The 15,124-nt window shown below is 32.8% G+C and overlaps 2 protein-coding genes across 4 annotated transcripts; one reads left to right on the forward strand and one right to left on the reverse strand.

The window, feature by feature from the left end:
* The first annotated feature begins 1,823 nt into the window (after positions 1-1,823).
* Positions 1,824-3,462, forward strand: LOC18586148 (WAT1-related protein At2g39510-like). The gene is made up of 7 exons (XM_018129003.2): positions 1,824-2,097; positions 2,187-2,249; positions 2,317-2,433; positions 2,520-2,763; positions 2,845-3,006; positions 3,078-3,226; positions 3,309-3,462. The coding sequence occupies exons 1-7, from the start codon at positions 1,901-1,903 to the stop codon at positions 3,460-3,462; spliced, it is 1,086 nt and encodes a 361-aa protein (XP_017984492.2). The 5' UTR covers positions 1,824-1,900.
* Positions 3,463-4,897: 1,435 nt separating this feature from the next.
* LOC18586149 (N-lysine methyltransferase) lies at positions 4,898-10,086 on the reverse strand. Of its 3 annotated transcripts, XM_018129669.2 has the most exons (7): positions 9,971-10,086; positions 9,613-9,719; positions 7,303-7,382; positions 5,736-7,148; positions 5,595-5,663; positions 5,240-5,438; positions 4,898-5,146 (listed from the first exon to the last, which is right to left on the reverse strand). In XM_018129669.2, exons 3-7 carry the CDS (start codon positions 7,303-7,305, stop codon positions 5,076-5,078), a joined length of 1,755 nt encoding a protein of 584 aa, XP_017985158.1. In that variant the 5' UTR covers positions 7,306-7,382; positions 9,613-9,719; positions 9,971-10,086; the 3' UTR covers positions 4,898-5,075. The 3 variants fall into 3 exon arrangements, with proteins under 3 accessions (XP_017985158.1, XP_007009434.2, XP_007009433.2); XM_007009372.3 differs by lacking the exon at positions 7,303-7,382 and having other exon boundaries at positions 5,736-7,139; XM_007009371.3 differs by lacking the exon at positions 7,303-7,382.
* Positions 10,087-15,124: the final 5,038 nt, after the last annotated feature.

Below are 15,124 nucleotides of genomic sequence, written 5' to 3' on the forward strand. Positions count from 1 at the left end.
CCCCAACAAAAATTAATTAACTCCGCCTCTGCCCTTTGACTCCGCTTTGAATTAAGAATAGTTGGAAGTTTGGGCAGTTAGGAATTCTAACTATTTATATCGTTTCCATAATTATAACTAAATAAGCATCTGGTCTCTTTTTTTTTTTCACAATTAGGTAGGAGAGTTAATTTCTCACTTAATTTCCTGGAATACATAGATTTAACCCCCCCCCCCCCTCCCCTAATTATAACTGAGGCTGAAAGTTAATTGGAATTAAGATTTAATTTTAAGATACGTTAATAGGACAAGATATTACAAACACCTAAATCTCATTAATTATAATTTGGGTTTCGGAAATTAAATTGATGTTGAGGAGCATTTAACTGGAGGTTGATTAGACAGAGTACACGTGTCATGATCTTGGCAATCGTCGTCACACCAAATATCAATGAAGGTTTCTCTTTTGACACAACAATTTTCATGCCAAAAGGTGGGTTAGGAGTAGGGGTGTGCATGTTTCAGCTCAAAACACCAAATGAAATTTGACATATTTCTGTAATTCGATCGCTTATTTTTTGTCAATTTTTGTATATATTTTTAATATTTTAATTTTGGTTAATTCGGATTTGGAAATACCAGAAAACTTGAAAATTTCAAAATATTACCTCCAAGCATAAAACTTCCATCTACTTTCATGTCAGATTAGTTATTTAATTAATATATATATATATATTATTTCTAATTAAACTTCTGAATTATTTCTTGCTATATTTGGGAATATGAACGAGCTAATTGAAATCTTTGTCAAAAAAAAGAATTTGACAAATATTTTACAAGGAATTATATTTAAATTTTTTTATATATATTTCATTTGAATCGCATTATTAAATAGATTATAATTATCAATTTTTATATTAGAGAGACTAAAAACTGTTTTAGCGCCCAAAAACCCAATCATAAGGTAAGGGAATCAACACTTTTCAATTCTTTGTAGAAAAAGCTTTACTTATGGAACTCTTTAAGTTAAAGTAAATTGGACAAAAATATGACCAAAAACCATGGCCTAAAATTGGAAAGAAACTATGCAGCTAGCTCTTGAACTGCCCATAGATGGGCTACAGGCTGATCCAGGGTGGAAGGAAAGCTACCACATTCACTTCCTGTCAACAAAAATGCCACATGAATACTTTCATCAACGACATATAGACTGAAATGTCATGTCAGTGTCATCTTGTAAGAACTGGAAAGTCTCTGAATGGTTTGGAAAATGATCTTTGATTGTTTTAGAAGTGAAAAAAAGGACAGTAAAAATGGAAATTACCCAAAGGAATCCCAGGCTTTTCTATAAGGAAATTACTGTTCTTTGCCTGGTTTCAAGACTTCCCTACAGACTAAATTCTTACACCAAGTACAACTCAAGTTCTGAGATTCATTCATGGAACTGGGAATTTTTCAATGGAAAGAAAGGGATAAAAGAACTATTTTGATGGATTCCACCTTATAGGATTTGCTAAAGCCTAAGTTTAATGGACTGAGATGATTGCAATTTAGTGATTGGCAGCTTTGCTTGCCATGGATAGCATGGATGAATGGACTACAGTTCACCTGCAAATCAGCAACAGGCATTAATTCATCTTTTAAGTCATTACAAAAAGGATGGTCTTCTGTCACTTTTAGTAAGTTAGCATAAGTTTGGGTTTTCCAAGAAATTAATTTTTAACCATTGAGGATTCTTTTTTTCAGTTCACGAAATCCATTTCGCATTGAAAGAATACATTGTTGAGGTGGATTCTGATAGCTGCAAAAAGGAAAAAAGAAAGAACACCCTTGACATAATTACACTAGTGCATTTGCTTATATAAGCTCGTATCTCCTCCTAGCTCACTCTGATGCAGAAAGGAAAAGAGAGAAACAGTTTATGGAGTCCTCCTTGCCTCAACTGTTCAACAACGCAAAGCCATTTTTGGCTGTGATTTTGGTGCAGTTTGGTTATGCGGCGATGTCCATAATCGCAAAATTTGCTCTGAATCAGGGGATGAGCCCACATGTATTGGTAGCTTACAGGATGGCAGTTGCCTCTGCTCTCATTGCCCCATTTGCCATTGTTTTAGAAAGGTCACTCTCTCTCTCTCTGCAGCTCTCCTCCTGAATGATAAAAAATAAAAGCTGAAGAAACTAACCACCATGATTTCCCACTTGCTCAGGAAATCAAGGCCAAAGATGACACTCACTATCTTTGCCAAGATAATGTTGATCAGTTTATTCGAGTAAGAATCTCACACTTAAATCCAGACTTACATTAATTTATAGTGATTTTATGATGTCTGTTCATAGGCCGGTGCTTGATCATAACTTGTACTACACCGGGTTGAAGTATACTACTGCGACGTTTACAACTGCTATGTGCAATATGCTTCCTACCTTCACCTTCGCAATGGCTTGCATCTTCAAGTAATTCTCTACTCTACTTGATTTTGATTTGTTCTACTGATGCACATACTGGCATGACGGTGATTTACAATGAGGGTGTTTGTAAGGCTAGAGAGGGTGGAGATCAGGAGGGTTCATAGCCAGGCAAAGGTAGTCGGAACGATGGTGACAGTCGGAGGAGCAATGGTGATGACTCTGATCAAGGGGCCTGTTCTAGAATTGCCATGGACAAAGGGCAGGAACCACCTTGATCAATCTGGTGCAAGTGGAGGTCACGAGCATGATTTGATGAAGGGTACTCTCATGCTCATGGCAGGTTGTTGCTGCTGGTCTTGTTTCATCATTTCGCAAGTAAGAACTGATTGGGTTTAGCCCCTTCCCATTTTACCCTGTACGTTTTGCAACCATTGAACTTGGGGGAGTTTTTAACAGGCAGTGATCCTAAAGTCATACCCGGCTAAGCTCTCCCTCGCGGCTCTGATATGCACCATGGGCACGGTGGAAGGCACCATTCTGGCATTTGCAGTGGAATGGCGCAACACTTCAGTCTGGCTCTTTCACTTGGATTCCAAATTCATAGCTGCTCTCTACAGTGTAAGGAATTCTTTTCAAGAAGATATAGCTGCTGGAAATGTTGAAACTACTAAGACGAGTTCTGTATGCAGGGAATGATCTCTGCTTTCGCTGTAACTACACTGGGATCAGTAATGAAGAAAAGGGGTCCTGTTTTTGTGAGTGCTTTTAATCCTTTAAGCTTGGTCATTGTCGCAATTCTAGGCTCCTTTCTCCTGGCTGAGGAAATATGTCTAGGAAGGTGTGGACCAATCTCTCCTACATCAGAAGCCATTAATCTCTTGCAATTTCAAGGTCTTTCAACTATCTAATCTGTTTTGCAGGGTGATTGGAAGCATTATTATTGTTATTGGCTTATATCTAGTTTTGTGGGGTAAGAGCAAGGACGAACCTCAGTCTAAACCAGACAGCACGTTAGTACGAGCTGATCAGCAGATGGCAACGATTAATGACGGGATCCAGAGTTCATCACCGTAGATGCGAACAGAGGGACACCCCTAGAAGAATCTAATTGAAAACATATTGGAAGTTTGAGATTTCAGTATGCCTGTGTCAATGATAATAAATACCATTACTCTTACAAAGTGCTTTATCATCGCAAAGAATTTGACCATTCATCAACTCACAGCCCTTCCAGCATCGGTAACAAAACCAAAACCAACCAAACATATACAAAAAATGATGAGGGAGTGCGATTGATATGCCCTTGAGCTGCTGTATATGGATATCTAATCCTCCTTTTGCATCTATGGAGGAATTCTTTCCTTCCTTTTATGAAATTGCACTTTTCAAAATAATATATATATATATATATATATACCTAAAATGAAGATAGACTGCTATGAATGTTAGAAAGCATAGAAAGAACGCAATGAGGCTGACGAAGATGAAAGAAATTATTTCAGACAGGACCAGTAACTATGCCCTAACATAGCAAGTACTAAATAACCCAGCTAAAGGATCTACTCAGCCTCAATTTCATCGAGGCTGTAAAGAGGACGCCAAACCAACTTTTTGAAAAGCTACATCTCAGGAACAAAGATTGACATCCTTATTATTAAAAGCTAGCGGTTGTTTCTCTTGACTCTCAAGACATTGCCCCTGCTCTATTCATAACTCTTGTATCTTGACTCATCATTCCTATGTTAAAAATACATAAAAACATTCACATAATCCAAGGTGTCACTCATATACCTCGAAGGATACTTCTGGAAACTAGGAAATGTCAACTTAGAACAAGCTCAACTGTTTCGTAGACATAACCTATATTAGAAGTGAATAAATCTGGATCGATATAGGTGAATAGGAGAGACCTCATCCCCTGTAGGTAAGACTCAGTTGTAAATTTAAACTAGATTGGGCAGGGGGTCTTGAAGGTGGGGAGAATCAATGGTGGCATAATCACCCAACCCATCATATACTGGGAGATTAACACATAAAAGCAAAGATTGGGACAACTCAAAAGGCTTCATAAGAATGAGGAAACAACAGATTGGACTCCGTATCATGAGAATGAATCTATTAGCACACATCAACCTTTAGTTCATATTATTTGGCCATCATATGATTTATCACCAATTCAACCAAGGCACTTACCACTAGACCTAAGCACATTATGCCAACGTTTATACAGGGCACTAACACCACTACCAACTGAGGACATATTTGTTCTCAGGTAACCCAGGCAAGAAAAGTGTGCATCATCTGGTTGCACGAGTTTCACTTTATAAAGAATCTCCAGTTTGGATCTCCCTATGCCAAATGATCTATGGGTAGAGAATAGAATAACAAGGTCCCAGAGTTCCAAGGTATTCAGAGGGGAAAGATTTGCCACCATGACTAACTAAGATGCAGCAACTTTATATTTCAATCATACGCATTCAAAACAATTGAATTCTACTTGCAACAAATATGACTATCAAATAAAGAAAGGTCTCATTTATAAAAATATGGAAAGCCAAAATATCTATTAGCATCCATCTACTCAAATTATTCAAATCCCAAAACAAGTCTATAACTTAGTACAAGCTACATGCTTTTATGCACAGATCTGACCCACCTCACAAGCTTTGAAAGGCAGAGTCTTCATCTCAAGATGACACAACAACGTCATCCTTTCCATAGATACGCTGAAGTTCACGGGTGGCAGCTTGGTATGATGCTGAGAAAAGGAAGAAGGAATTCGAGTGAGAGAATCTACAAAAAGGACCTTTCAGGTATGCATCAGGTCAGTCAACTAAAACATCTACACTACCTTTCCAGATACGAAAGTTCTTCTGATTGATTTGAGAACCTGTCACGTTTTGAATGACATCAAAAAGCAGCTCCTGTGGAGTGTTCTTGAGCTCTTGAACAACTGCATAGATGGTCTTTCCATTCTCAAAGTAAATATGATTATTGGGGTGTTTGGTCTTGCAATTAGCATGGCGCTCAAACTCATATGCATTCAGAGCCTGCATAATAAAATTTGAATGATAAGGCAATGATAGTCAGATTTAATAATCTGCAGCTGGGAAAAGGGGAAGGGTGAGAGAAGCCGTGCAACTAAGAACATTTTTGGCTGACATCTTAGGAGGCTGAAATGTACAGTGACTGTTTGCATTGCTTACTTTTTCAAACTTGCAGTCCTTGCAGCCACACATATACCCAGTCCCTTGTATATATCCTTTAAGACTTTTCTGCCAAGCAAAAGGTTACCTTGCATAAGTGAAATTCAATTAGTGAATATTTAAATGTAGAAAATAACTCACCTCCCGCGACCAGGAAACATACTTCACAGCAACCCCATCAAGCATACCAGTTGATAACAAACTTTTGACATTGGAAGGGAAATTGTTTGGAGGAACCTTTTTAGCTGTCTTTGGTTCTTTATGTTTTGGGTTGGTATCAGTTCTAGAATTATGTTTAGGGGCATTATTTACATTTGAATTTGGATTCACCTCAACCAACTCTTTCTGGCTAAGCACTTCTGAAGCTTGTGCCGAATTCTGATTATTCATTAATAAGTCATAGCCACTAATAATACTGCCAGAGGGATTTGTCTCAGATTCATCATGGAAGCCCCCGAAAGAGATGGTGTTGCTCTCGCCCTTCTTGTAGTTTTGACCCATAGATAGAATGCTGGACTCTCCTTTGCCTTGAGTAGGAGCCATTGCTGTGATGTTACAATCTGCCTTATGATAGGATGATCCCATTGGTATGATAGTATCTTCTTCCTTATCAAAAGTGGGTGCCATTGAAATCAGGCTCTCATTTGGTTTACCATATGCAGGGGCCATCGAAATGAAATTTTCCTGCCCCTTACCATAGGAGGAACTCAGTGACATTAAATTGGCATCCCCCTTCTCATACGACTGACCCATTGAAATAAAACTGCCATCCTCCTTTTCAAAAGCCTGACCCACCGACAAGATACTCTCATTTCCCTTGTTGTAATTGTGGCCCACAGATATGAAGTCGCCATCTCTTTTATTGAAGGTGTGGCCCATTGAAATGAAATTGCCATCTGCCTTAGTAAATGTGGGGCCTATTGAGATGGTATTCTCATCTCCGCTACCATAAGTTGGGCCCAGCGATATAGCATTGTTATCACTTTTACTGTAAACAGTAGACATTGAAACTGTGCTATTAACTCCTCTACTATATGCGTGCCCCATTGACGCTGGCATGCCATTGCTGGAATCTCTAACTTGATTGACTTTAACTTTCCTTATTCCACCAAAACTGAAACATGAAGACGGATCTTCAATGGTATGAGACATAGACAAACCCGCAGATGAACTATTAACATATTGATCATCAAAATCCTTTCTTCCCATATTCATATTTCCACTGTCAACAGAAGACATGTTCCTATCAACCAAGTTGACAGTTCGCAAGGGCTCAGATCCAAATAGGCGGTCACTCAATTGGCTAGAAACTGACTGAAAACTGGAAGCATTGTGCCAAGGAGAAACATTGACGTCTGCAATTCCTGAAACTGGCCGGCTGTTAACTGATTCTATTGCTTGCTTCTTGTTGCTGAACAATTCTGGTGCAGCAGCATCCATAAACCACTGATGACCACGCTTTGGTTCAGTTCTTGAAGAATTATCGTAACCCATCTCTCCATTAGTTAGACACCCACCATCTCTTGGCAGCCAAAAACTTTTGTGCTGGAAAGACTGCCAAAATCAATAATACGAGCAATCTAAGTGGAAGCAATTATTATCTTATGACAACAAGAGTATCTGTACTGAGAAAAAAGAATCCTATCACATCACTAAATTCAACTCAAAAAATCATGCCATCAGAAAATTAAGAGAGAAATAAAGATACCATTCATGGCTGTAGCCTATTCAACTTCTTAAGGTTCTAAAACTTCCCTTTTATTTCTCGCTGGATGGACCTAATGCTGCCTGATATCAGCAATTTGTTAAAAACATAATAGAAAGACCATAAAATACAATTAGAGTAAGCATTGACACCAAAGATCTGGACCAAAAAAAAATTGCAGCATTTAGGTTGCAATAAACCTAGCCCAACATTCTCTTAAGATAAATGTTCTGAGGCTAACTATACATTAATTCTAGTGGGAAATATTAACTTTCAAAAAAAATATGGGAAATATTGATATGGAGACAACTTTAGATTCATATAGTTTGTGGTGGGATCAGGTTTCTCATCCAAATATTTGGATCAGAAGTATGACATCCAAATGAGTAGGATCAAATAATACTATTAAATTCTATAGTAATGAAAAACTAAATAGTATAAACTCCATCAGAAATCCTGCAACATTCAAAGAGTTCATTCCTTTTCCTTTATATCTTAGCTTGCAATCTAAAAAAGGCATCAAAAGGATACAAGGCAAGTACAAGGGTAATCCATATCAGACCGGTAGCCCAAATAGAAGGCAGCATGGCTCACACAAGTGAGTTATCAACCTTACATAGTTTTTGTTGTTTCGTGTCAAGAAGCTCGTGCAAAAGTTAAGACGAAACACTGACAAGTATTTACCAAAAGAATGACAGATGTTAATACAATAATGGTTTTATTTCTGCGTATTATGAATATATGCACCACCGCCATAAAATTGAAATGATGAACGACCTGAAGTCTAGAAAAGCATGTCAAACCTACCAAATGTTCGTGTATTTATGTAAGTTATTGAATTTATACATTTTTCTGATGATGAACAAAATGGTAAAGAAAAAAAGATTATTTTTGTTGTTTGATTAAGGAAAAAATTGATAAGAAATCTCATTTATATAAGGTGATGTATTTATACATTTTTCATGACATTTTAGTAAGATGTATCTAGGTATCTGTCCCTACTTTTGGACTCTTTTGGGCCAGGTTTGCAAGTAAAAGTTTGAGCAAAAGGCGAGTCAACCATTTGGACAATACCCATGTTGGATTCCATACCATAGTCCAAGTAACTTAGTTAATGCAAAATTGTCTCCGCTGAGAAAATTTGAGGAAATCATGAGCTAAAAATTCAGTTGACATAACGAAAAAATTAATCATTTAAATGATCTCCTTCCTTTTGTCAGTAGAGTACTTATTTTGCTTTAAGTCATTATTCTTGCTTATATGCATATCAAACAGAAATTATGCATATAAATCAACAACTAGTAAATTCAAGCAGTTTAGATCAGCATATCAATCACGTGTCAAAAAATTGCTAGTCAAGAAAGTTCCAAAATGGTCAAACCTAACATGAATCACCAAGTATGCATATCTGAGTCATGTAACTGTCACCATTGCTCTATTAAGAATTTAAATTCCAACAGATCCGCTTATCATCTATGATATGCGATCATTGCCAACTACTTTTTAAAAGACATTTAAATTCCTTAAAGCTCTGAAATAATGGAATCTAACATAAATCAGCATATCTGCACATTTCGGCGACGTGGGTAGTATGACTATGTTTATTTGGACATTTAGATTCCGCAAAGCTCCTAAATAACGGAACCTAACAGTAATCATCATATCTGCAGATCCAAGACAAGTGACCATTACTGATGACCCTTTTTAAGACATTTATATTCCTTAAAGCTCCAAAATAATGGAAACCAACACTAATCACCATATCTGCATTTCTAAGGCATGTTATAATCATGATTATTTTTACTAATACAATTAAAGTTTCCAACATAATGGAACCAAAGATAAATCTCCATAGTTGGATATCTAAGGAATACGATCATCACAATTACAGCTATTAAAACACTTTAATTCCTCAGCTCCAACACAATTGAACTTAAAATAAATCAGCATATTTGCGTATCTAAGGCACAAAATCATCTTAATTATGTTTATTTATAATTTAAATTCCTCACGGAAAGTCTTTCACTGTAAAGCCCAAGGTACCGTTCTATTAACAACATTCAACCTAGTGATACAAACTTATACATAATCCATGAAAGCACTTTAATCCATTCAAACAATGATAAAACAAACATGAATCAATACCGATCAAAATAAACCAAAATAAACAATTAAACCTCCAAACAACCACTCATAACAAATGACAAAGAAGCAAAGAAAAAAAATTCAAAATCTTCAAGAAGACAGAGCCAAAACTTAAGCAAAACATTTGCATGCAATGAATAGAGGCTTCGATAAGAGTTGCGATCGTACCATTTCTCGCCAATCTTTCAACTCAATGAGTCAGTGAGTCACTCACTTGCAATCAAACTCGCCTCCACTCAATAAAAAAACCAAGCTTCTTTGACCGTCAAAAACTCCTTCGGAAGATCAACGGACAAATCAATCAATTAGTCAAATCAATCGAAATTTAATCACAAATTCTACATGCATTAACCGATTTAAAAAGAGAAGATTAAACATTTTTTTTTCTATAAGGTTTAAACACAGATTTTCTTCGTTTTTTTTCTCTGAATTCTACAGAGGAGAAGTTAAACAGGCATTTCCAGCCAATGGTGTGATCAAAACCCTAGAAATTCAGATACATGAAAAGAGTTCACAAAGTTAATACCTTTTCCGGAGAGATCACCGGTAACACTTCCCGGCGAGAACTCGCCGAAAATATTCACCAAATTTTCTTTTCTTTTTTTTTTACTACTTTGAAGTGAAAGTAGTACTAGATACACTGAGACAGCAACTGAAAAGCTTTCCAAGCTTTAAATAGGAAGGAGAGAATCTCTAAAGTGGACCGCCGTAGTATTGTCGATGTATGCACTTCTTAATCCTTATCGTACACGTGGCGATGAAAACCAGAGTGGGGCCCATTTGAGAATGAGGTGTATCATGACCGTTTAATTTGGTTACCAAAAATGGATTTGCCTTGTATGGAAACCTATTGAAGTTTCTGAAAAGGCTGATATCTGTATAAGGTAATTTTCTGACGTGGCAAGCTAGATAGGTTTGCACGTGCTGCTGTCTTTGGAGGGGAGATTATCTGTGGTGTAGGTGTCCGGAAACACGTTACGACCAATGGGATTTTGCCATATCAGTATTTTTTTTTCTATTTGTTCTTATTATGCTTTGAATTCTTTCGAGATTCTTTCTTTTAATGAGATATCCTTTGGAAAGTCAAAGAGTTGGTGAACTGTGTGAGTGGGCAAGTATCAAATTAACGGTGCCTCTCTATCTTATGTAATTTGTCAGGTGATTGTTGAGTATGTAATTATTAAAAAAATAATTTTATAATATTTAGTATAATATGAGAAAATAATTATTACAAAAAATATGATTACGGAGAGGATTATATTATAGAGATTAATTTGAAAATATTTTATTAAAAATATAATATAAATTTATAAAATTATTTTTATGTATAAAAAAATAAAATTGAATAAATTTATATTTTTTAATATAAAATTTTAATTTTTTAACTTTATTCTTAAAATAATAAATAATAATATGATAAAAATAAATAATATTTTAATATTAATTATTTAAATATTAAAATATAAAATTATTAAATATTTATTTTTACTAAATATTTAATTTGAAGGGTATATTTACAAAATATGTAATTACTTTATCCTTAAAATAATAAATTATCATATCATGTCATTACATTGCAATGTCATTACATTGTAAAAGTACCACACCAAACATGTTAAAAGTAATTACATCTAATTAAAATCCTTGCAAAGTGCTTAACTTCGTCAGTACCAAACGTGATCTAAATGCTTTGTCACAAAAAATTTGCCAAATGTAATCAAAGGATTGGTTTGTTTTGTTCTATCTTTTTTCTTATATGTGCTAATATCGTAATTCGTATTTCTGTGTTAATATCATAATTTGTATTTTTGTGTTTTAATTGTATTGTGTAAATATAAAGTTTTAAACAGATAAACACAAGTCATGTTAAGATCCGAAACACATATGAATATATTTAATAATTATATAATACAATAAGTTAAGACGTTTATTAAACGTGTCGAGTTAAGTTTTTTATATGATATGATATGATTAAAAATATGATTAAATGATTAATATGATTTGATTTTTAACACGTTTAACATCATTAATACACGATTAAATTAAAAATACTTACAATTACAATATTATTTTATTATTCAAATTTAAAATCACAATTTTAACAAAATAATAATAAATATCATCAGTTATAATAAAATTCAACATAAATAACATCCATAAAATCCATTATCATAATAAAATAGTTTTTTACTACTAAACTTAAACTCATTGATAAACATGTCCACTTATACAGGTTAAATACGATAATAGGATTAATTAAACAAATTTAAACATATCTTAAACGTGTTAATTACGTTCGACACGTTTAAAACATATAATTTTCATGTCTTAAACTTGTCGATATGATCACAAAATACGATAAGACTAAATTCAAACCCGTTTAATTTCGTGTTACGTTCAAAATTGTTAAGTTTAATGATTAGTTTCATTTATTTATCCATTCATAAATATTTACACATGAAATGTTATATTTCTGATTTTTTTTTGTTCTTCTATGGATGTTAGTAAAAATGATTAAATTTACAATAAAATAATTATTTGGAAAGTAAAAAGCCAGATTAATAAACTAGTGCAACCTTGGAAGCTATACATAATTTTATGCTCGAATGTATGTGATTGAAGATTGAAGAAATTTTATCATATTTTGGATTGGATGGATGTATCTAAATTGATATACTTTGGACAACATGATCACATGATATGTTGAAGTTAATGTTCATTCTTAAATGACTACACAATGATTTGGATGGAATTGTAATGATTATGAATGAAAATGAATTGTTCCATGGAAGGCAACAATTGAATATAAATTCCTTGTGGGTTTAGATATAAATGTTGCTTTAAGGATTATTTGAATGATTTTGTTGGCCACTTTTAAAAGAAACGATGTGAAACCAAAACTATGGTGTGAGTTAGAGAGAACTACAAAGTCAAAAAGGTCTTAGAGTCATTTAGTTTCACTTGTGTATGAAATGATTGGCAAAAACACTGAAAAATTCTCTACTTTTGTTTGGATGATAAGAAAAATAAAAAGGAAAATAGAGCATATTTTTCATGAATAAAAGAGAAAAAATATTTAAATTTAAAATATTCAAATTATCTCAAAAAATTTCAAAAAATTTCATTATTTATATTTCAAGTAATTGTAGTTATAAAATAAAATTTATATCTACGAAGCATAATCAACTTAAGTTTGAACATACTTGTACTGCTGATATCATACAGTTGGATCATCTAAACGCTCTTTGAGTCTCGTATCCCTACTTAACAAAAACTTCATTGATCAAGTGTCCTAATCATTATTAAGCTATATTATTGCCCAATCCGCTTCTCTTAGCCCATATAAAAAATTATCAAGTTTATGAAACTTTCTACGTATTACAATTTCAGGTTCAAATGCTCTTTAAGAATTCCTCTTTGAAAATTCAAAAGTGAAAATTTCTTAAGGATGATAGTTAATTTCCATCAATATCTCATTTGTCACTAGATTGAAGGACTTGAGAAAAGAATTTGCATAAGCTTGGAACACTATTTATATTTCCAATCATGAGAAGAAAATGACTTTGTGTGTGGATATAAGTTCATGATAAGGCAAAATAACATGAAAAAATTTGGTTTTTTTTTTTTTGTGTGAATAAAGTCAAGTAAAAAAAAAGTTAATTATAACTATAAAGCATGAAATACAAATAGTGTGCATCCTTACATATAAGTAACATGTCCTTGACAGAATGCATTTTTCCTTTTTATACTTTTATGTGGAGATTTACAGAACCCACTATTGGCCTATTGGACACAAGAAAATGTTCAATCCTAGTTAGGCCCAACCCAAAACCAGTTTGTACAAAGTAAGTCTTCCAAAATCCTACAACCAAACCATAATTTATTTGCAATAAGAAAGAAAAAGAACAAGAATTGTGAATTGCTTTCATGAAATTGTTTGTGGAGAAACTGAACCTGGATTTGATTTGTTATTTAAATGATGGGAGATGAATGTAAACATTTGACAAAAGTTAGTAAAGATTCAATGTATCTATATTTGTTTAAACTTTTAAATTTTGTTAATTTGCAACGAAAAACATGAGACCGTTAATTTTCTTTTACAGCATGCTTCGCTGGGCCATTCCCCTCTTATTCCTAATTCATCCTTAATATTTTATTTGGTTAGAAGGAATGACCATTCAGAAAAATGGAGAATAGCCAATATAAAGGCATTTTTGTGTTGGCTATTCCACCAAAGCGCTCTAGTATTGGCTATTCAAAGAAGTAAGCAATAAAGTAAAAAAATTAATAGACAAAAATACTTTTCATTAATTTTAAGAATTATCATATTATGTAAAATACAATTTATTCATTTTTAACAATTTTTTTCTCTCTTTACCCAACTGCCTCTCATCTTTTTTCACTAAATTAAATGAATTTAAAATTTAAAAAAAAACTATAAGGAATTTAAAATAAACAAGTTTAAGTTTTAATTTAAATTATAAAAAGTTAATATTTAAACTTAAAAATTAAATTAAAATTTTAATTATAAATTTTTTATATTTTAATATTTTAAAAATAAAGAATAAAATTAATATTTTAATTATATAATTAATATTTAAATGAAATATAAATTAATCATATTTTGTAAATTAAAATAAATAATCATATTAACCTTTAAATAACAATTTATTAATATTTATAATAAATTATTAAAATAATAAATTTTTTAATTTAAAATTAAATATTATAATAAAAGTTTTTTTTTTCATATATCACTTATTTTTTAGTTTTAAAACTATTCCTGCCAACTAAATATTAGAATAATTCATAATAGCAATTCCTATCTTATTTCATTCCCATTAACTAAATTATATAATAATTATTCATCTTTTATTCTATTCTTATAGAATAACTATTCCATTCTTACTTTAATCTTTTCCAGAAACCAAGCATAGTCTTTTTTTTTCTTTTTGGGTTGTAACTAAAATATAGAAGAAATTCCATTAATTTGTACTCCCATTAGAGGCATATTAAAATCTAATATTGATTATTTTTTAATTAATTATCAATTTATTTTTTGTTTTGAATTGAGTTATTTAATATGATATACTATTGAGTGTATCGTCATTTTCCATGGATGGCACGTGTTTTTCATTCGAATACATAACTCTATTCATGGTTTTAAAGGAAAAATAAATAAAAGGCATAGTATACTTCTAGATTTGTTCATTGCCTTTTCATAATTTTTCCTTCAATTCTTTTTTATTTCCAAAATTTCCAATATAAGTTGCCTAACTTCAACTGGAGACTAAGAATTCCATAGTTTTCATTTATATGTAGGCAAGAGTAAAATTGGACCAACCCCCATTTCTTTGCCATTCCTAGTCAAAATTTAAATTGCTATTCTAGAAATCAAAATTGCAAAATTCTTAAGGATGATCATTAATTTCCACCAATATCTCATTTGTTACTAGAATGAATGTCTTGATCTTGAGAAAAGAATTTGCATAAGCTTATAACAATGGAATAGAAATAAAATGTACAATATACATTTTTTTTTATATTTCCAGAAAATGACTTTGTGTGTGTATATATAAGTTCATGACAAGGCAAAATAACATGACAATTTTTGTTTGTTTTTTTGAAGATGCCCAGCAAAAAAGTTTGTTATAACTATAAAGAGCATGAAATGCTAAGA

This window comes from Theobroma cacao, chromosome 10 (genome assembly GCF_053813885.1).
Source record: "Theobroma cacao isolate CCN51 chromosome 10, ASM5381388v1, whole genome shotgun sequence".
NCBI lineage: Eukaryota > Viridiplantae > Streptophyta > Magnoliopsida > Malvales > Malvaceae > Theobroma > Theobroma cacao.